This window comes from Mauremys reevesii, linkage group 8 (genome assembly GCF_016161935.1).
Source record: "Mauremys reevesii isolate NIE-2019 linkage group 8, ASM1616193v1, whole genome shotgun sequence".
Classification (NCBI taxonomy): Eukaryota; Metazoa; Chordata; order Testudines; family Geoemydidae; genus Mauremys; species Mauremys reevesii.
Window position 1 is genome coordinate 55,163,094 of NC_052630.1, and position 23,519 is coordinate 55,186,612.

At 42.9% G+C, this 23,519-nt stretch overlaps 1 protein-coding gene across 7 annotated transcripts in view; it reads left to right on the forward strand.

The window, feature by feature from the left end:
* The window catches only part of RGL1 (ral guanine nucleotide dissociation stimulator like 1), a 167,517-nt gene that overhangs the window by 16,292 nt on the left and 127,706 nt on the right, over positions 1–23,519 (forward strand). For all 7 annotated transcript variants that reach the window (XM_039483766.1, XM_039483767.1, XM_039483771.1 and 4 more), the window contains exon 2: positions 19,640–19,798. In XM_039483766.1, coding sequence (XP_039339700.1) covers positions 19,754–19,798 — 45 coding nt within the window. In that variant the 5' untranslated portion in view covers positions 19,640–19,753. The remainder of the gene's footprint in view (positions 1–19,639; positions 19,799–23,519) is intronic.

Sequence of the window (23,519 nt, forward strand, 5' to 3'; positions counted from 1 at the left end):
TTGTCTGCCTTGTTGTTTCCGAGAAAATTTATTGCCACTAACTGGAAGGCTTTCCATGCCATCTTTTCCTTGCCACGTAGTGCATGGTCAAATGCATCATCTCGAAGAAGTTCACGAATCTGAGGACCAACAAAGACACCTTCCTTTATCTTAGCTTCACTTAACCTTGGAAATTTTCCACGGAGGTACTTGAAAGCTGCTTGTGTTTTGTCAATGGCCTTGACAAAGTTCTTCATCAGACCCAGCTTGATGTGTAAGGGTGGTAACAAAATCTTCCTTGATTCAACAAGTGGTGGATGCGGAACATTTTTCCTCCCAGGCTCCAATGACTGTCGGAGTGGCCAGTCTTTCTTGCACGACTATCCCATTCGCAGAGAAAACAGCAGTACTTTGTGTATCCAGTCTGCAGACCAAGCAAGAGAGCAACAACCTTCAAATCGCCACAAAGCTGCCACTGATATTGGTCATAGTTTATGCACCTCAAAAGTTGTTTCATGTTGTCATAGGTTTCCTTCATATGGACTGCATGACCAACTGGAATTGATGGCAAAACATTGCCATTATGCAGTAAAACAGCTTTAAGACTGGTCTTCGATGAATCAATGAACAGTCTCCACTCATCTGGATCGTGAACGATGTTGAGGGCTACCATCGATGTTGTTGCAGGCTACAAGATCACCTTCCATGAAGAAGAATGGGACAAGATCCTTTTGACGGTCACGGAACATGGAAACCCTAACATCTCCTGCCAGGAGATTCCACTGATGTAGTCTGGAGCCCAACAGCTCTGCCTTACTCTTGGGTAGTTCCAAATCCCTGACAAGGTCATTCAGCTCACCTTGTGTTATGAGGTGTGGTTCAGAGGAGGAGGATGGGAGAAAATGTGGGTCCTGTGACATTGATGGTTCAGGACTAGAAGTTTCATCCTCTTCCTCGTCTGACTCAAGTGAGAATGATTCTGGTGCATCAGGAACCGGCAGTCCTTCTACGTGGGGTACTGGGCGTATAGCTGATGGAATGTTTGGATAATGCACAGTCCACTTTTTCTTCTTTGACACACCTTTCCCAACTGGAGGCACCATGCAGAAGTAACAATTGATCTGTTGGCTCTCTCCAAATCATTGGCATTGCAAAAGGCATAGATTTCCTTTTCCTGTTCAACCACTGGCGAAGATTTGTTGCACAAGTGTTGCAGCATATGTGTGGGGCCCACCTCTTGTCCTGATCTCCAATTTTGCAGCCAAAATAAAGGTGATAGGCTTTCTTAACCATAGTGGTTATACTGCACTTTTGTGATGCAAAAGTCACTTCACCACAAACATAGCAGAAGTTATCCGCACTGTTCACACAAGTACGAGGCATCTCTGCTCACTTTGGCTAAACAGAAATGTGTCCCTTTGCAAAATCAAACACTGACAAATAAGAGAGCACGACACTGTATGATTTCTAGAGCTGATATAGGGCAATTTGTTCAGCAGAGTGATGTAAGCTTCTTTATGATTGCATCATCCATGACTTCTAGGAATAACATGATGCAATTCATATCATGTATGACGCAATACCAGCTTCAGATTGCATCATTCATTGTTTTGCCTAAAAAGCAAGTACTGTCCAAACCCAGTCATAGATTTATTCATAGATCCAGTCAAAGATGTATTTTAGTCATTTCTGGTTTAAATTGAGATCCCTTCCCTTTATAACTCACTTATCCTCCGCTATTCCCAAGTCAAGGGTTGTATATACTGACCCAATAGCATATCTTGAAAACTAGAGCCAATCAACAATTTTAAGCATCATTTTCGTTCTCAGTGACCCAGAATTAGTCAAGTTGGACTACATTTATTTCAGAAGCATTTTGGCTGTAGAGCAGAGTTATCAATGTTCAGTTTAGCCGAAACTGACTTCTTTAGGTCAGATTTCCCTCTCAGCCTATCATAACCCAGTGCCTCTACTGTGCATATGTTCAGAGATAGACGGTGTAGAGACCTGGGGAATGTATTAATTTATTTGCGGCAGGGACCACAATAATATCTGTCAGGATCCTATTCCCATTAAAATCAATGATTTTAAAAAGCTGCCATTCATGTCAATTGGCTGCCATTCATGTGAAACAACTAAAGAGCAAAGAAACCGAGAACTAACAAAAACCTATATTTTATCATTAAAAATAGTTATTGTGCTGGAGAGCTGCCACCATTGTACCACTCTTCTATTTAAAAAGGGGTCGGAAACATTAGGGTGATACTTGGACTTGCAAACCAATGAGCTATAGCTCAGTACTAGAAGAAGTAATTAATACAATAGTTAAAGATCTGGCTTCACACTCCTAGCTGGTGTGAGTCAGTGTAGCTCCATTGAAGCTCAGGTGTGGCCTATACTACAGAGTGAGGTCGACGCAATGCAGCTTACATCAGTCTACCTGTGGAAGTGTCTACACTTAAATTTCACTCTCTCCACTGTAACTGCCTCCCTGTGCCAACTTAATAATTCCACCTCCATGAGCTGCGTAGAGTCAAGGTCAATGCAGTGCCAGCGTAAACACTGCATTGTGTACGTAGACTGTTATGAACTGTCAGGAGCTATTTTACAATGCCCTACACTGACTGCACAATCGATACCAGTGCTTCTGGTGAGGATGTGCACCACCGATGGAAGGAGCAAACTGTAGACATGCACAAGTGATGTACTTACTTCTGTATGCCGTCATAAGTTAGATCACCTTACTTCTGTACTGTAGATGTGGCCTCAATAGAGCTATGCCAATTTACAGCAACCCAGGGCTTGGCCAAGAGTTACCAAAAGCCTGCCTGAGTATCATGGCAAGCAAGAATGTTTATTTTTATTGTCCCTTTATACGTACTTATGAATAACCTCTATGAATATTTACAAAAACAATTCAAGAATATTAGGTATAATTCTTGTCTCACATTGGTGAGGGCAGCAGTTCTACAGAAAAGGACTTAGGGGTTACGGTGGACGAAAAGCTGAATATGAGTCAACAGTGTGCCCTTGTTGCCAAGAAGGCTAATGGCATTTTGGGTTGTATAAGTAGGGGCATTTCCAGCAGATCGAGGGATGTGATCATTCCCCTCTACTCAGCACTGATGAGGCCTCATTTGGAGTACTGTGTCCAGTTTTGGGCCCCACACTACAAGGATGTGGATAAATTGGAGAGAGTCTAGCAGAGGGCAACAAAAATGATTAGGGGGCTGGAACACATGATTTATGAGGAGAGGCTGAGGGAACTGGGATTGTTTAGCCTGCAGAAGAGAAGAATGAGGGGGGATTTGATAGTTGCTTTCAACTACCTGAAAGGGGGTTCCAAAGAGGATGGATCTAGACTGTTCTCAGTGGTAGAAGATGACAGAACAAGAAGTAATGGTCTCAAGTTGCAGAGGGGGAGGTTTAGGTTGGATATTAGGAAAAACTTTTTCACTAGTAGGGCGGTGAAGAACTGGAATGGGTTACCTAGGGAGGTGGTGGAATCTCCTTCCTTAGAGGTTTTTAAGGTCAGGCTTGACAAAGCCCTGGCTGGGATGATTTAGTTGGGTTTGGTCCTGCTTTGAGCAGGGGGTTGGACTAGATGACCTCCTGAGGTCCCTTCCAACCCTGAGATTCTATGATTCTATGGTGTAAATCAGGACTGTTCTTTTTAAATCAATGAGATCAAACTTGAAATCATCAATAATATAAATCAGGCAAACCAACATTAGCTAGTGCAAACAAAAGGACAACCCCACCTAGCAAAAACCAACAACAAACAAACCCCAAACTAACCCCACAGAGAGAGCCTGAATAAACAGATAGGTCCCATTGCATCAACACGCTCTGTCAGTGTTGTGCCAAGGAGAAAGGAGATACCAGAGCCAGGGCCTCCTCTCGGGGAACACCTGTCAGCAAGCCCCCAGAGATGTTTAAACATGCCAGCTATGAGCTTGAGTACCTCAACTGATCCACTCTCTGCCTCTCTAACTTCTTGTAATTATTTATGAGAGTGGGTACTGGAGAACCAGGAGCTAGAATTATTTAGACATTTAAAAATGCTTTTGATACAGTCTGTCAGAAGATGCTGTTCGAGAAAATTGGTGTTTAGGGAAGGAGAGAGAAAATCCTGTTATGGATTCAAAACTAATAGGAAGCAAAAGCTGCCCAATCCAAATTTTTGCAAGGCTCAGTGAGGCGTAGGTTTGATGTTTCAATACAGGCCTATGTCTAATCTGCTGATTAAGGAACTGGAAGGAGAGTGAATAAGACAGAGAGGTAACGTTTCCTTATTTAACAGGCGTGCATTATTGCAGTATACAAAGATTAGTGTTCGGTAGAAAGTAATAAACATTCAGGATTTTTGCTGAATCTATAATAGAGGGTGAGATTTTTATTTATTTATTTATTTTTAACACCTAGTTTCTATTGTTGGTTAGTGTTGTTTTAGTCAGTGAAAATAAAGCATGTTTGGAGAACTGCCAGGAAGATACGATTTCAAAACATGGCTGTTTTCTTTCAGTTTAGCAAAAGGTTAAGTGTTATCTTTGGTTATCTCATGATCTTAATCTGATAGTGATGCCCTTAACATGGGTGGTGTGAAGTGGCCATCTGCCCTTTTAACAGCTGACAAGAGAATGAATTGTATTTTTGCCTATTGCACTGAAGACTGCTATATGGGCTACTTGAGGGTTATGTGCACAAGCTGAGCTGTATTCATTACTTTGATGTGCAGTAAATTTAAACAAGAAATCGGCTGAATATCCTATTTCTAGCATGTGCCAGTTCTAGTATTTGTGTTAATATTCATCATGTCTTTTAAAAAAAGATTCACAGAGACATTTGTGGATCTGAAATAACAAGAGACCTTGGCTTCTCCTGATATTACTCCTTGCTGGTGACAATCCAGTGAGATGGCTGAGGCGAAAAAGACAGTGAAAACATAAACACAAATAAAAATATTTATTCTGTTTCCTGTGGAACAACAGCTTAAATTACATCAGCGGAATAATGGATTTCATCTTTAAATTCCTATCATTTGCCAGTGTTACATGGTGGTTGCATGACCTCATTTAATTACATATGTCGTTTCTTTGCCAGATCTGTCACTTCCTGTGCTTTCAGCTTGGTGTCATGCTTAGTGTTGGTGGGTTGACCTCACAAGGTTCAGAGTTCAGACGCAGATCAAATAAACACCAAAGTTATTTGTTCAAATCAGACTTCTTGGGTCTGTTTCTGGTTGTGATAAAAGTACCACAAGAACAGCCTCTCTTTTGGTGTTTTGGTATTTCTGCCCCAACATTGGGATAAGAGGTATCTTACTTCTGAATCGGTTTCCCCATTGCTAGATGTGTTTGAAATAAAAAATTCTTCAAGAGTAATGATCCTCCATATGGCCATAGCACCTTTCATCCAAGGATCCCAATATGTTTTACACACGTTAATGAGTTATACTGCACAGCACCACTCTGAGCTAGGTATACATCAGGCCTGATTCTCATTTATACTAAGGCCACTTTATACCACTCTGAGCAGTGTCAAGGAGCTTAGTGTAATTGAGAATCAGGTCCTCTTATCTTCATTTTAGAGGGGGGGAAACTGAGGCACGGGTAATAGCCTTGCAAATATTTGTTGCCCAGTGAGTTCGGGACTAGGCTAGGAACAGAATTTAGGTAATCCAATTCCCAGACTTGTGTCTGAGTCACAAGACCATCCTGCCCCAAAACATACAGAACGCAATTCCTTCCAAAGGCCAATTCTTATCCTTGCCTATGTCAGTATGGCAACTCTAATGAATATGTACTCATAGCAAATACAGGATCCAGATCCCTTTGGCATTCTACCCTGCCCACCCCAGCCCCCCGGATTTGGCCGTAGGAAATAAGAACAGCTATTGCAGAACAAATCAATATCAGATCTGCAACAGTGACCAGTTTCAGATGCTTCAAAGACTCCTATAGCCTTTCATAATTCACTGTATTGTGCAGTACTATCCTGTCAGCTGATCAGGTTCTGCCCTGCAGCAAGAGCTTTGATAGCTCATATAATTTTCATCTTAGGTAGTGTACTGCAGATATGAGTCTTATTCATATAAATATCTAAGCCTTGATCAAAGCTCACTAATCCTGCTTGCTGAAGCTCTGGCTTTGAATGTGCTCAGACCATAGAGGTGAAAATATTTATTTTCCCTCCTTATATGCTTTTGTGAGTCTTGTATTAATCAGCATGTTGCTTATTGCTGTTTATTGTATTTACATATTTTCAGCTATTTGTGTACAAAATCCACAGCCCGATTCCTTCCAGACAATTGTACTGCAGGTTTCTGGGGGCTTGTTTACAATGCAGTGCATGGTGACTTAAATTCATAATTCTCACTATTGTTAATAGGGGTTACATATGCAGCACAGCCTGCTAAAGCTGTACCCCACAAAATGGATGGGGAAGGTGGGGCAGGGAGCATATCCCTCTGTGCAAGTAGCATGGCCGGATATCTTCATGTACTTGAGAGAGCTACATAAGAATGGCCATGCTGGGTCAGACCACTGGTCCAACTAACCCAGTATCCTTTCTTCTGGCAATGGCTGATGCGAGATGCTTCAGAGGGAATGAACCGAACAAGGCAATTAAGTGATCTCACACCTATCATCCAGTCCCAACTTCTGGCATTCAGAGGTTTAGAGACACCCAGAGCATGGTGTTGCATCCCTGACCATCTTGGCTAGTAGCCATTGATGGACCCATCCTCCATGAACTTATCTAATTGTTTTTTGAACCCTCATATAGTTTTGGCCTTCATAGCATCCTCTAGCAATGAGTAAATCTTTTAAATACTTCCTTACTTTTCAGGAAGGTCAGGAAGCATAATTCACTAATAATGTTTGTGATCTTTGCGATCTTCTAATAAAAAGTGTCTTAAAAGTGCTGAGTATTATTAATTGTAAAAATGAAACAAGCCGCTGTGTCCAAGACTGCATGAGTTTATGGGGAGTGCTTTGTGCTGCTGTGGTTTGCCTACAAAGACAGTGCATAACTGTATGTAATTCAGTGTTCTGTACGTGGTGCTTTGATACACTTCAGCATGAAAAGTACAGTGTAAAACCAAATTCCGTTCAAAGGAAAACTGAAACACATTTGATAAAAAATTGCTAGACAGACACCTCATACTGTCTGCAAAGAATCCAGGACTGTTTCTCTCTTAGTATGAGAGAAGGGTCTAGCTGTGATGTATTAAATGCTTAAAGAACTGGAATGTACTTCTTTTTCTTTAAGATTTCAAATGCTTGAGCAGGACTATGTCTGGGTTTCTCATCAGCTCTTCATAATACCTTGGGTAATCCATAACAGCATTTTCAAAGGCAATGCAGAATGACTTGTGTGTGTCTATGTTTGATCCTAGATTGTTTTCCTAAGGTTAAGGGTTAAAGTTTTGACAGATGTGGCTGCCATCTAATTGGCCCCTTTTAGCTCCCTTTTTATATACAAGTGCTTGATAGCTCAATCTGTGAAATACAGCATCTCCATTTTGGTACCAGTCTGGAATGAACCAGATGGAATATTTTGCTGCCTCTCAAGTTTTCTAGTCTGCACAGGGATGGTATATCACTTTCAGTGCACAGGACAGAGGATATTCCTGCTCTGTATTACTGTATCTGTGACACATCTTTTCAGCTCCTACTCTGCTTGCGCCTGGATTGCAGGATAAGACCATTTTTGAAATTTTGCATGTGTTTTTCTCCTTGTTCTTTCCCTCCATCCACATCAGCAGGTCTTTGATGAAGGGCCTTTTCCCATAATCCACCATACCAGCTCTTGACAGTTTTTCTCCTCATCCTACCCTGCAGCCTTTGAGGAGGGGCCTTTTCCTTCATCCGGGTCTGGCAGACAAAATTGCACATGGAATCTCTATCTTTGTGGTACAGTGAAACATGGCCAAGTAGAATTAAACTGGTTAAGCAAAATCACAGATTAAAATGAAAATACATAAAAATGAGCCATGTTCATAAACACGAATAGATAGTAAATATAAAGCAGCTTTTAAATTTATTGCAAGTGTGTAGCTGTATTCTGTTATGGATCAGGCATCATGCACTGAGTCATAGACAAATCAGACTGCCCACCCAGCACATGATTTGAATTGTAATAGCTGTAGTGGTATTCTGTATGAAGCATAATTCATTTGCTTGGAAGAAAAAAAAATCTGTTTAGTTTACTAATTCACAATAATAAATTGGTATCCACTGTACCTTTTGTCTTAGTATTTCAGAGCACGCTACAAACGTTAAGGGTAAGCTCTTTGGGGCAGAGTCCATGCTGTCATATGTGTTTGTACAGTGCCTAGCCCTAAGGGCTTTGAGCTTGATTGTGCCCTTTGGACACTACTATAATACAAATAATAAATAAGAACATTGTGCCTAGCCCTTCCTGGGTGCTTAAGGGTGAAGAGCACAGGAGACTCCCTCCTGCATAGGGTCTGAACACAAATCAACAACAGCCCTGAAGGGGATCTTTAAAAAGGCACTGCTAGGTTGGTTAGTTTGGAGGCAGAGCAGGTATAGTGGGTGAAGAACTATGATCTGGCCTTAAGTAAGCTTCACAATACCCCTCTGAAATAGGGAAGTATTACCCACCCTTTAATAATGGATACATTTAGGCACAGGAAGGTCGTGTGACTTTCTCAGAGTCACACAGTAGGTCAGTGGCAAAGTCCTGATTCCCAATCCTCAGCCCTAACCAGCAGACCACTTTCCCACTTGTATTGTACTCACTGTTGTTACCCCCATTTGACCCGAGCGCTTAGCCAATAATCAGAGTCTTGCAGATTGTCTTTGGTAGGTGGAAAAATTGAAGATGGAGTCAAGTATTTCTTTCCTACAATCCTGTTTATTTACAAAAATGTACATAAAGTCCTGTTTCCCTGAACATTATAGGAAACAAACAACAGGAGAGAGTTTCTTTTGCTCACAGTTCCCAGCCTTTTTCTAGTAAGCACTCTTCCCAAAAGCTCTATCTCTTAGCCAGAGAAGGTGATCCTGAGAAAAAGCTATCTCTGGGGTTTTCTTGCTGCCTTCTCTGTGTTTCTTCTGTGGTGTTTCTGCTTATTGTCGCTCTCTCTCATACATGGCTCCATCAAACTATATGTAGCCCTCTGTGTTTGCATTTAGACCTGAGGGAAAACATCTGACCGCTCTCAACTCCTATTCCTGGACATTGCAGGCCACAGAACTTGACCCTAGGGTTGCCAACTTTCTAATCACACAAACCAAACACCCTAGCCCTGCTCCTTCCCGAAAGCCCGCTCCCCTCTCACTACATTGGGATGTTTGAGGGGTTGAGGGCTCTGGGGTGGAGCTGGGGATGAGGGGTTTGGGGTGCATGAGGGGGCTCCAGGCTGAGATTCAGCATGCAGGAGGGGGCTGCAGGTTGGGGTGCAGGAGAGGGTACAGGCTCTGGGCTGGGGGTGCAGGCTTGGGGGTGGGGCCAGGGATGAGGGGTTCAGGGTGTGGGAGGGGGCTCTGGGCTGGGGCATGGGGTTGGGGTACAGGATGGGGCTTCGGGTTGTGGGGGAGGCTCAGGGGTGGGGCATGGGATTGAGGCTCAGAGTTGGGGTGCAGGCTTACTGCGGACGGCTCTCAGTCAGCGGCGCAGGGGGGCTAAGACGGGCTCCCAGCCTGTCCTGGCTCTGCATTGCGCCACAGAAGTGGCCAGCAAGTCTGGCTCCTAGGTGTGGGGGGGGAGCAGGAGGCCCTGTGTGCTGCTCTCGCGCACAAGCACCATCCTCCAGCGGCCATGGCTCCTGGCCATTGGGAGTGTGGAGCTTTTGCTTGGGGTGGGGGCAGCACATGGAGCCCTGTGGCCACCCGCTTAGGAGCCGGACCTGCTGGCCACTTCCAGGGCGTAGTGCAGTGCTGGGACAGGTAGGGACTAGCCTGCCTTAGCCCTGCAGCAGTGTTGACTGAACTTCTAATGGCCTGGTCGGCAGTGCGGACTGGAGGCGCCAGGGTCCCTTTTCGACTCGGCGTTCCAGTAAAAAACCAGACACCTGGCAACCCTACTTGACCCACCCAGTCCTGTAATAGGCCCATAACCTCTGGTTGAGTTACTGAAATCTTCAAATCTTGGTTTAAAGACTTCAAGTTAAAGAGAATCCATCATTTACTCTAGTTCAAATCAGCAAGTGAATGGTGCCCAACTCTGCAGAGGAAGGCAAAAGAAAAAAAGAACCCCAGGGTCGCTGCAGATCTGATCTGGGGGGAAATTCTTTCCCAATCCCCAAAATGGCAGTCAGTTAGACCCTGAGCACACAGTCATAGACCTGGGAAGGAATTTTCTGTTGTAACTCAGAGTCCTCTCCATATAGTGTCCCATCTCCAGCTATTGAAGATATTTGCTAATAGCAGTCGCAGATGGGTCAGATGCCGCTGTAAGCAGTCTCGTACTATTATCAAGCTCAGTCTTGAAACTAGTTAGATTTTTTTTTTGCTCCCACTATTCCCTGTGGAAAGCTGTTCCAGAACTTCACACCTCCAGTGGTTAGTTTAACTTCAAACCTAAATTTGTTGACTGACAGTTTATATCCATTTGTTCTTGTGCCAATATTGGATCTTAACTTAAATAACTCCTCTGAGGTATTTATAAAGCAATCATATCTCCTGTTTTGTTAGGCTAAACAAGTCAAGCTTCTTAAGCCTTCCCTCATAAGGTGGGTTCTCCAGTCCTCTGATCATCCTAACAGCCTTTTTCTGTATCTGTTCCACTTTGAATTATTTTTTCTTATATATGGGAAATAAGAATTGCCTGCAGTATTCCTGATGAGGTCTTACCAGTACCCTCTGTAATGGTAATAACACTTCCCTATTTCTACTGGAAATACCTTGCCTGATGCATCCTAGGATTACATTGGCCTTTTTCATGGCCACATCGCATTGGCAGCTCATAGTCATCCTGTGATTGACCAATACAGCCAGATCTTTCTCCTCTGTCGCTTCCAACTGACACATCTCTATCTTATAGCAAAAATTCTTCTTGTTAGTCCCTACAGGCATGACTTTGCACTAATTACATTTCATTCCATTTCTATTACTTCAGTTTTCAAGGTCATCAAATCTTCTTGTATGATATTCTGTTCCTCCTTTGCATTGGCAATACCTCCCAACTTTGTGCCATCCATAAACTTTATTAGCACATTATCACTTTTTGGAAATGATAAATAAGATTGATCCCAAAACTGATTTTGAGGAACTCCACTAGAAGCCTCCCTCCAGCCAGACAGTTCACCTTGAAGCATGACCTGTTGCAGTATCCTTCTTACCCACCTTTCAATTCTTGTATTAATCCTCATCTTCTCCAATTTAAATAATAATTTCCCATGTGGACCTGTATCAAATGCTTTACTGAAATTCAGATAGGTTAGATCTATTGCATTTTATTTGCTAAAAAATTGATTATCTTCTCAAAGAAAGAGATCAAGTTGACTGGAATGATCTACCTTTTGTAAAACCATGTAGTATTTTATCCCAGTTACTGTTTACCTCTATGTCCATAACTACTCTCTCTTTCAAAATTTCTCCTAAGATCTTGCATACATTTGAGGTCAAACTAGCAGGCTTGTAGTTTCCCAAATCACTTTCTCCCCTTTCTTAAATATAGATACTGTATTTGCAATTTTCCAGTCATAGGGCACAACTCTTGAGTTTACAAATTCATTAAAAATCCTTGCTGCTGTGCTTGCAATTTCATGTGCCAGTTCCTTTAATATTCTTGGATGGAGATTATCTGGGGCCTGTGGATTTGGTCTCATTGAGCTGTTTTGAATTTAGCTTCCATCTTGGATGTTGTAAATTTTGCTTCCATACCTTGTTCCCATTAGCCATCCTACCACTGTCCCAAAACTCCTCATTACTCTTATTAAAAACTGAGGCAAAAAATTCATTTAGGTGTTGCGCCATACCTAGATTATCATTAATCTCCATCCCATCTTCAGTGTTTAGTGATCCCACTTCTTCTTTCCTTGTTTTCTTTTTATTGACATGGTTAAAAAAACCCATTTACTATTGGTTTCTATTTCCTTGACAAGATCCAGCTCTGCTTGGCTTTTGGAAATTCTCATTTTTTCTCTATGCTTTCTGATTTCCAAGAATTATCAGCTTTCCTTGCTGATCTCTGCTTTCATTTCTTTCTCTTAATAACCTATATGAGATGCTTGCTAATTCAGTTTGGTCTGCAACCCTTCCCTTTGAATTTTTCCCCTTGTTTGGGATGCAGGCTTCAGATAGTTTCTTCAACTTTGACATACCATAATTCCAAGCCTCCTCCACATTCAGATGCTTGAGCTCTTCAGTTTAGTCCCCTTCCCTAGCAAATTCCCTTATTTTTTTAAAGATTGTCCTTTTGAAATCAAGTTCACAAAGGATAGGTCCATCAATGGTTATTAGCCAAGATGGTCAAGGATGCAGCCCCATGCTCTGGGTATCCCTAGTTTCCGTTTGCCAGCAGTTAGGTATGGCTATCAGGGGATGGATCACTCAGTGATTGCTCGTTCTGTTCATTCCCTCTGAAGCATGTGGCATTGGCCACTGTTGGAAGACAGGATACTGAGCTAGATGGACCTTTGGTCTGACCCAGTCTGGCTATACTTATGTTAAGGACCTTCGTTGCAGACATATTTTTGTTTATTCTTCCATTTAGTTTATACTGAACTAACTCATGATCACTCGAACCAAGATTGTCCTCTATAACCAGCTCTTCTTTGAGGTCCTTGCTCGCTACTTACCAATACTAAATCTAAAATGGCATCCCCTCTTGTTGGTTCAGTGACTGGTGAAGAAATCTGTCGGATTTATATCTGGGACTTACCATTATTAGTAGCACTTGTCCTCCAATCTATAGCTGGGAAATAAAACAGTCCCATAATCACACAACGCCCAGTATTATTTATTTCATTAAAAATATGAAAGAGGTCTCTGTCCATATCCAAATTGGATTCTGGGAGTCTGTAGAAGACCCTAATCACTGTGCCAGTAGAACCTCTCTTACTTTTCTTCTCCAAAAGGATTTTGACCCATGTGATTGCCTTAAAAATCACGTGGTTTTAAAAATAATATATGTTGTGTTTTTTGTTTGCCTTCTAGTGTGGGAGTCTTCAGCGTTCATGGTTTCAAACGTTTCTCCACAATTATGAGGTCTAGAATCTTACTTCTCTCTTTTCTTACGATTTTTTAGGTAATAACATGGTTCCATCAGCTGGGGCTTTTAGGAAAACATGAGATGTCATAACACATGCAAGAAAATTGTGAAATTTGACATGACACCCATCATTTATTTGTGTTTTGTCTGATGCAAATTTGAATTAGTAACATATATATATATATAAAATGTCTCTGCAGCACTGATTTGCAAGTCGGTGATGACATAGTGCATAGGCCAGTCACATGACATTATGTTTAATTTTTACTTTACAGTAGTGTCTAGATGCTCCAGTCAGGTTGGGTGCTAGGTGCTCTTCATATACAAACAAAGATATGATCCAGTTTATTAATCGATCAGTCTGTCATTAAACACACAATCTAATTCCCCTTGAAGTTGATGGGAATCTTTCCACTGACTTTAGGGCAGCTGAATCAGGCCCTGAATCTATTAGATCTGTATTATCATTAGACTTTTAATGGATTTATTTAAGAAATGAGCCATAAATAATGTTTTACAAAAGGCATCATGTCTTTCTTTGAACCCTGAATGAATCCTTGTTGTTTTAGCCCCAGTCTCAAAAAAAATAAAAAATATAATTTTTACTAGGCCACCAGGCCTGAATGGAGAATAGGAAGGCTAGGAAGTCATTCCAGCTGTTTTCCTTTTGTTGGCACTCAGCACTCTGAGCAGGAATTGCTGAGCAAAGAACATCATTTCCCAAGAGAGGTTCATTGGGATAGCACAAATGCAGTCTGGCTGTTTTTTAATTAAAAGCTCCTGCCAAATACTATCATGGGGAGGGGGAGGGGAGGAATGCATGAAGACTGGAGTCCACTTGGAAAAGAGAGAAACCGGCCTCAGAAAGCAGCAGAGCAGAGTGTTTTCTCTCTTCTAAACTCTTGCTTTTTAGCATTTTAGCATAACCAGAAGAGACCTGCTTCTGCCCTCCCCCCCAAACACATATCTGTTTTGAGTATTGCTTCTCAACAGAGAGACTGAGTTGGAGAAGGATTGTGCAACTTTGGAAATGGTTTTGGACCAGCTAGTGGAACAAAAAAAAAGCAAATTCCTTCTCTAGAGAGGTTGCCAAATTATTGACTTACACATCACGCTACGTTATAACGATAATACACCAGGACCAGATGTGTATTTGTGTGTCTAAACCAACTTTTAAAGCAAAAAAGTGCAGTGATTTCTTTGCTTCTCCCTGGCTCTCCAAATAAAGCTTAAGAAAACAAACCATAAAAAGTATCTGAATGGTGTTTACCCTGGGATACAGGCCTCTTCACCTCTAGCTTCCTGGTTTTAATCCAGAATAACTCCGTAATGACCGAAAGCTGTTACCACATGATGGCAGTTTGGTGTCCAGCGTGAAATGGATTTGATGATTTAATTCCAGTCCTCAGTTGACAGATGTCCACAACATAAAACCCATCGCTACAGGTGATACTATCTGGCACTCTTCTTGGCAATCTCAGCAAAGAGATCAAGGACAGATTTAGGTTTAGGGACTGAACTGTCCTCTTCAAGGTGGCAGTTTCAGGTAGGAGTTGAGGCATATAGGCAATGCATTCTGGCGAAGCTTGCATTGCATCAGTCTATGCTGTGTATCTTTTTGGGGACTTGAGGACTTACACCTCCAAGGCTTCCGTCTGCTCACCAGTACTAAAAAGGGGGAGAAAATCATGTGCCTCCTATATAGCAGTATGAAACACCTACCATTAGCCTGCTGGAATAATAGTTTATTTGAATGCCTTTTGACCACCAGGATCTGGCAAGAGCATATCTATTATCCCTGCAAGTGACTCAGACATTTCTATGTCCGCAGAAAGATTTTGTGTTCATTTCGTTTTTAATGTTACTTCACTTTTAAAGAACACCACCAAGTCCCTTTTTTCTGTAGTCTGTCAGAATTTTTTTCATCCAGAATGATAGAATGGCTTAACTGAAAACAGCTTAAGAAGTGCTCCTGTCTCCAGCACTCAGATACCCAGCTCTCAGTGGGGTCCAAACCCCAACTAAATACGTTTTATCCTGTATAAAGCTTTATACGAGGTAAACTCATAAATTGTTCGCCCTCTATAACACTGATAGAGAGAGATGCACAGCTGTTTGCGCCCCCAGGTATTAATACATACTCTGGGTTCATTAATAAAAAGTGATTTTATTAAATACAAAAAGTAAGATTTAAGTGGTTCCAAGTAATAACAGACAGAACAAAGTAAATTACCAACAAAATAAAATAAAACACGCAAGTCTAAGCCTAATACAGTAGGAAACAATGCAGGTAAATCTCACCCTCTGAGATGTTCCAATAAGCTTCTTTGACAGACTAGCGTCTTTCTAGTCTGAGCCCAATCCTTTCCCCGGTACAGTCCTTGTTCCAGCTCAGGTGGTAGCTAGGGGATTTCTCATGACTGCAGCCTCTTTTGTTCTGTTCCACCCCTTATATAGCTTTTGCACAAGGCGGGAATGCTTTGTCTCTCTCTGGGTTCCCACCCCTTCTTCTAAATGGAAATGCAGAGGGTTAAAGATGGATTCCAGTTCAGGTGACATGATCACATGTCACTGTAAGACTTCATTACCCACTTGCCAGCACACAGGTATACAGGAAAACTTACAAGTAAACAGAGCCATTTACAACCAATTGTCCTGGTTAATGGGAGTCATCAAGATTCCAAGCCACCATTAATGGCCCACAATAGGACTCCAGAGTTGTATTTCATATTTCTGGTTTCAGATACAAGAATGATACATTTATACAAATAGGATGAACACACTCACTAGATTATAAGCTTTGTAATGATACCTTAGAAGAGACCTTTTGCATGAAGTATATTCCAGTTACATTATATTCACGCTCATTAGCATATTTTCATAACATCATATGGAGTGCACCGTCACATGCTGCTTGTGCAAATCAACACAAAACACTGTAGATTCTCTCATGCTGTGTGATGTGTTTTTTAACATTTTGCTAACACTGGTGGGGTTTATAATTATTATTTTTTAATAAATGTTTAAAATAGAAAGGGCATTCCTCACCAGATCACTTTGGGGCTTCAGCTGCCTGAAATGTTCCGTTACTGTGCTCATCTATTACAGCAAAGGGCACCCTGGAAATACCTAACATAGGTACGTGCCATTGTCCTTTTTAGTGCACACATTTTCTTATGATATATTAGGGTATTTTATGATTTTTAATTTTATTCCCAGGCAAACAATTATTCTTGACGTTTCTGTTATGTTTGTATGTGTAGCTATCCCTTAGTCCTCTTTCTATTTTTATTATATAATTCTATATCTCATTTTCTTTTGTGCTACCTACTATTCCAAATTTGGGTTCTCTCTAACATCTCCCATCATCATGGTATCCGAATGCAGAAGGATTTTCCTTTACAACGTTTCTTTTGGGTTTTGTTTTGCTTTTTGGTCTTTGGCTGGATCTTAAGGAGGGTTCAGCCATTCAGGAATAAGGTGAACGTTCAAAGCATGGTCAACTTCCTGTAATTGTAGGGTGTCTCTAGCATTGTGCACCTTCCTGTCTTTTGTTTCGGTATGTCTTTATTTAAAGTGGAAATAAAAATAGATGTCAGACGGCTGGAAATAGAAATGAATATTTGGCATCTGAGCACAAATGTGTCCATAATAATAAACAACTTAATCCCAAAGGACCCTGAAATGTTTACAAACTGTGGTTCAAAACTTGTCACTTACAAGTAATTCTGTTGAAGTCCATAGGAGTACTTGTGTACAAAAAGTGAACTGGATTTGGGCCTGTGTACATACTTACTACAGGACTGTAATGCAGCTGCCAAACAGCGAAGAGCACAAGTGACAAGAAGGAAAGTTTTGGCTAAGGACACTAGGGTATACTCTTCCCAAAAGTACAAATGGATCTGTTAATAGCTTAGCCAAACAGATGGGACCATTGTGCTAGAAGCTTTACAAATACATAGGAAGACACAACCGCTGTCCCAAAGCACTTTCAATCTAATGAAAGGCAAGATGTGGTAAGGGTGTGTAGCAACCAGGAGGGATGTGGGACAGAGAAACAAAGTAACAGAAATGAGAATATGCATTTAGATAGGCTAGATGCATAACTTGAAATGACTTAGAGCAATCATCTTATGTTTTTAACAGAAATAAACATTAGCAGTCCCCACTGGCCCTTTACCTAGCCATTATGAATTGGTGATCTTTTGTTGGCATCACAATAGAAGTAGATCTCGAAGAGAGATCTGAAGAAGGAATGGACAGTGGTTTTATCACCTAGTTCAAAGTAGGTGTTCCATGCATAACGGTGGCAGAGAAGAAACCATGAATATGATGGTAGGAGAAGCAGATCAATCAAAGGTCAAGCCTGGCATCATTGGTAGAGTGGATGAGGCTACAGGGGTGGTAGGCCTCCAAAAAGAGCGAATCAGTAAGGAGGAGCAGAGTTGTAAGGGCCTTATAGGTGAGTACTCGATGATTGAATTCAGTGCAGCAGAAAATGGGAGCCAGTGGAGGAATTCAGAGAGGGGATGTGTTCAGAACCATGATCAAGTAAAACCATTTTAGCAGCTGCATTTTGAATGGACTGGAGGAGGGGTGATGTCTGGTGCTAGGGAGGCCAGAGGAGGAGGAGTTTTCAGTAGTCAAGATGGGAGACAAGAGTCTGGGAAGGAGTTCTAGCAGGGTGGACAGAAAGAGAAGGTTGGACTTGATAGGTGTTCAGCCTACCTTCCTAGTCTAGATAGGATCTTGTTTGAAAATGTTTTCCCAACCTCTTTTCCTAATCTAGTCATACCCTTATGGAGGAAGAAGCAGCATGATGTGGACACAGCTTGCATGTGCAGTGCAAACAAGAGGGAGGAGTCTGATATGACCAGGCCGGCTCTACCGTTTTTGCCGCCCCAGGCAGCGCGCTGAATTGCCACCGCGTATGGCGGGGGCAGTCCATGTGCCGTTAGGGCAGGGCCGCCCAGAGGGGGGGGCAAAGGGGGCAATTTGCCCCGGGCTCCGCAGGGGCCCCCAAGAGAACAGCTGAGGCTCCCGCCTCCGCCCCTCTCCTGGAGCCCTAGCGCATCAAGCGGCATCTCACACAGCGCCGCAGTGTGTCTCCGTCGGAGCCCCTGAGCTCCGCCCCGCTCAGAGCCGCATGGTCAGGGGGTGGAGCTGGGAGCTCCGGGCTGAGCCCAGCTCCCTCCGCTCGGCGTGGAGCTCCTAGCCCCGCCCCCTCCCCACGCGGCTCGGAGCAGGGCGGAGCTCAGGCCCCACCGGGGACATGCTGCAGCTGTCGGGCGAGGCGCTGAGACTCTGGGTGAGGAGGGAGCCGGGGGTAAGAGGCTGGGGCCGGGGGGGTTGGCTAAGGGGCAGGGAGTCCTGGGGACAGTCAGGGCACAGGGAGGGGGCGGAGGTTGGGGGAGTGGTCAGGGGGCAGGGAATGGGGGGGTGGATTGTGGGTGTTCTGGGGGGAGGGTGGATAGGGTCATGGCTGCCCAGAGGGGGCGGGGCAAGAGGGCGCAGGAGCTTCTTCGTTCCCAGTCTTCGCTCCGGGGCGGAAGGACCCCCCACCGGCGAATCACCGCCGAAGCGGGACCCGCCGCCGACGTGCAGCTCGGTCTTTGGCGGTAATTCGGCGGCGGGGGGCCCTTCCGTTCCGGGACCCGCCGCCGAAGTGCCCCGAAGACCCGCGGCGGGGACCCCCCCCCCGCCGCCGCTGAATTACCGCCGAAGACCGGGCTGCACTTTGGCGGCGGGTCCCGCCGGCGGTAATCGGCTGCGGGGGCTCCGCGCGGGTCTTGGGCGCCGGCGGTGGGTCCCGGAACGGAAGGGCCCCCCGCCGCCGACTTACCGCCGAAGCGGGGCCCCCCGCCGCCGAAGACCCCAGGCCCCTGGAATCCTCTGGGCGGCCCTGCGTTAGGGCGGCTTGCGCGTTTCTGGGGCGGCAATTTGGCGACAGCTTCTGTCTTCAGCTGGAAGACAGAAGCTGCACCGCCGCGGACAGCTGAGCATAGAAGCTGCTGCTGAATTGCCACCGCCGTGGAAACACTCATGCCGCCCTAACGGCACACAGACTGCCCCCCGCCATCCGCGGTTGCAATTTGGCACGCTACCTGGGGGCAAAAACACACTGACTGCCGCCCCTTGCAGATTGCTTGGAATGCTGGTGCCTGGAGCTGGCCCTAGATATGACACCAGGTTGCAGGCCCTAGTGGCAAAGAGGTTAATGGTGCATTCAACTATGACAGAGAAAGAGGGGAATTGGGAGGGTTGGAAAGTGAGATTTGAGGCTTAATCCACTATACCATCCACTCTGACCACTGGCTTTCTATGTAACTAACCAATATTGCATGTGCCTGCCTCCTTATCTATACAATGACTATATTCAATGGATTAATTTCCTAAGAAAGAGACCATGAGAACATATAAGGAAATATGTTACTGTTTGTATTTAAAACACCTCTCCCTTATTTCTTTCACACAGATACAGAATTCCTCCTGCAAGTATCTGGTTCTGCAGAGATTTAATAGAAGACTGCACAAGCAGCGTCTAGAACCAAAGCTCTCACTAAGCCTGGAGAGTACACGGCACTGACGTATGGACCACTATACCCGAATATGGGATACTTTAGAGATGGAGGAGGTAAATCAACTGGAGGTGACAAATTGTTATTGCTGTGCCCTTTTTACCCCCATCTAATTTAATAGATCCATAGTTTTATTCAGAATCATGATAATCAATAAACAAGGGCGGCCCTAGACTAGCTGCCAGCAGCTGGCACCGTAGGCGAACCATGCAATCGGCGCCTCCACCCTCAAACCCCAGTGGCAGATCTAGGCTGAGGTTTTTCATAAACTGGAAAACATTTTGCTCCTTTTTTTCCTTTTAATGTTTTTTAGCTTTTTTTTTTTAAAACAGAGCCTAAATTATTCAGTTTGTCCGTCCATCTATCCAACCAATGTTTCTGAGATCAGTTAAAATAGAGACAGAAATTTTCAGAATAGATTTGTACACGACAGCTAGATGATATTTCAGTCCAATTTCAAATAAAAATGCATTAAAAATGTTAATTATAATTTGGATTACAAATCCAAAATCATCCATTACGCTGTCCTGCTTTAACTACCATTACTACCACATCCAATACAGAAAGAAATAAGAAAACTCTTCAATGAACTTTAACTTCATTTACAAAACACTCTGAATAAAAAACATTCTGTGCTCTTAAAACATAACTTTTCTTGCTTTAAGTTTTGAAAATTCAATCACTAGTTCTTTTAGATCCAGTTTTCCAGCTATTTCAAGCTCTATTGACATTGTGGCAAGTCCAACAAGTCTCTCTTGCACCATTGTTGAACGCAGATATGTTGTTATCAATTTTAAACTTTGAGAAGCTCCGTTTTCCCACTAGCTACGGAAACTGGCAAAGTTAAAAGAATGCGTAGAGCTATAAAAATGTTTGGAAAACTGTCTGAGAGTTTATTTTTGCAAACAAACTTCAGTACTTCTTCAGGAGTGGAGTGTTTCTTAAGTAGTCTTGAAAGAGCCTGAAGCTCACTACACAAATCTGTAGCATCAGTGTCTTTTGAATTTTCATGAGTCAATGCCAACTCAAGTTTTATACAAAATTCTCTTATCTGTTTTGCTGTTTTCTTTTGGAAGCTGTGGATATCATATAGAAAGCCAAATACTGACTCTACTGCTGTATCTGTTGGAATCTTTCATCAACCGAGTGAATAGCAGTATCAAGGACATCACTGGCAAGGAGGGATTGGACCTGCTGCCTTGGCCTACCTCTGGGCTGCCCTCTGCAACCCCTAGTACCCCTTGGCCTTCTGCTAGGCTGCAGCCTGGGGCTTTCCAGGCTGGAGCTCCCCAGCTCCTCTGCCTTTCCCCAACCCTGCTCCACTCAGGTACCCTGTCTCTAGCTTCCTGCAGCCAGGCCCTTCTCCCTCTACAGGAAGAGGAAGACTGTCTTTTATAGGGGCCAGGTGGGCCTGATTGGGGCATGGCCACAGCTGAGTCTACTTTCCTCAATCAGCCCAGGCTTCTTGCCCCAGCCACAGCCCTCTCCTGGGCTGTTTCAAGCCCCACAGGGCAGGAGAGGGTAATCACTCCGCTACAACCACAAAATGAGTGAAGTCACAAATTTGAACTTGGAAAAGCCATTTGCAAGAGCTTCTGCATCTGAACATGCCATATTGCCAGATGATCCAGTAAAGGTAGTATCATCAGAAATTTCAATTAGAGTATCATAAATGCTTCCAAGTTGATAGCAAAGAGGCTTCAAAGCATCAATGCAACTCTTCAATCTTGTCTGACAAAGTGGTTTCACGGTTAGAGAATTCACATGGTGAGTCAGAATCTCCCAACGGTGTGTTGAGCCTGAGGAAAAACACATAAACACATTGCACCAGGTCAAAGAAACTGCTTGCCTCCAAACAGCATCTAGCAGCATCATTGACAACCAAATTCAGAGAATGCGCACTGCAAGGAACGAAAAAGGCCCTAGGATTGATTTCCATCATTCTCCTTTGCACACCATTGTCTTTACCCTTCATATTACTCCCATTATCATAGCCTTGGCCACATAAGTTTTCAACAGATAATGACATTGTTTCAAGCTCTTGTAGAATAGTTTCAGTCATAAATGATCCAGTTGCCTCCTTCACTGGTACGAAACCCAAAAAATGTTCCTTTATGAGCACTTCAACATTATCTTCATCTGCAGACTTTTTCATATCCACAAAACGAATGATCATCATCATTTTGTTCAACATGTCTCACATCTGGTGTACAGTCCAGTATTATTGAAAAGTATTTTGCAGAATGGACAGCTTCTACAATTTTCTTTTTAATGGCATTTGCTAGGATTTGAATCAGTTCATTCTCCATATTTTTTCCTATGTAGTGAACCTGTGTTTCATGATCAGTTATTTTACATAGATGCTTCTTCATGACTGGATCAAACAAAGGTAGGTATTCAGCAGATTTTAAAAAGTTTCTATTACCTGGAGTGTATAATTTTTCATTTCTGCCACGGCAACAGAATGCTAAATTTTGCCCACCAAAAACTCTCACGAAAGCAATCACACGCTCTAATATTTGTTGCCAATATTCTTCTTTTTCCTTGATCACACGTATATTTTCTTCATCAATAGTTTTTCCTTTTTTCAATAGTAATTCAAGTTCTTTCCAAATGTTCTATACCTCTTTCATATGAAGAGAGAATTGAAGATATGTTTTTCCAGTCCTTCGAACCATTTTCAGTAAATGATCTACCAATTGCTTGATTTCTAAACAACTTGCAGCAAAAGCAAAACACAGAGTCCTTCGACACTGAATATTGTAACCAGTTTTGATGAATTTCTTCCCCATTCATGAGTTTCCTCTTGTAATACTGAGCAGAATTTTTTTTTATTTCCATCCTTAGGGAAGGGAAATTCATGAACTTGTTCGGGTCCATGTTCCACAAGTATTTGCCGCACACTGTCATCACATCTGGGCCATGAAGCTGGGTCCCCATGCTGTAATTTGTTTGTAACTTCCTCATCCTTTCCTCCTTCTACTTCATTTACTTCAATTTCTGCATGTGTCTCTGAAGGTGAATACATTTTCTCCACTTCCATATCAGTCTGATGCTGTGAGCTGCCTTCATCTAGAAGTAAGTTTCCATCATCTTGAGTTTCCAAACTGCTTTTTTGTGGATGTGAGCTACCCTCATCTCAAAGTAATATACCTTCATCTGGATGTTCCAAACGGCTTCCATGTGGATGTGAGCTAACCTTCTCTCTAAGTAAAATTCCTACATCTGGATGCTATGAACTGCTTCCAACTTTATTTGGATTAAAGAGAAGATATTTCAGGAAGGATCCCTGCTGTTTTGCTCGGTCCTTTTCCTTCTGAGCCTTTGGTTTACGATACTCAGCTCCTGAGGGTTTTCTTTTTCCTTTTTCTGCCATGGGGCATTTGAATAGTGTTATGTACTGTGCTCCCAACTGCAAGCATTATAGCATTAAGGATGGCTGACACACCACATGGTTGGCGATTTTAAACCACATTGCAGCCATCCCAACACGTCTTTTCACTGCTTAAAGGTTCAGTGATTAGTAACATACACTCACTTACCTATTAAGAGAGTTAGTTACAGTGTTTACATGGAAACAAAATTACCTTTTTCGATGTTGTAGCCCGACGCCAGTTGTTTGGAAAGTAATCCCCTTCCTCATGGTTACCCGCTTGAAGTGTGACATCATCACTTTTGTAGTCTATTAAACGTTAACACTTACTTTTCTTTTATGGACCTTATTTAGTACATGTGAACCAGTTATAACAAAAGTTCATAATTATACAGCCCGATAAC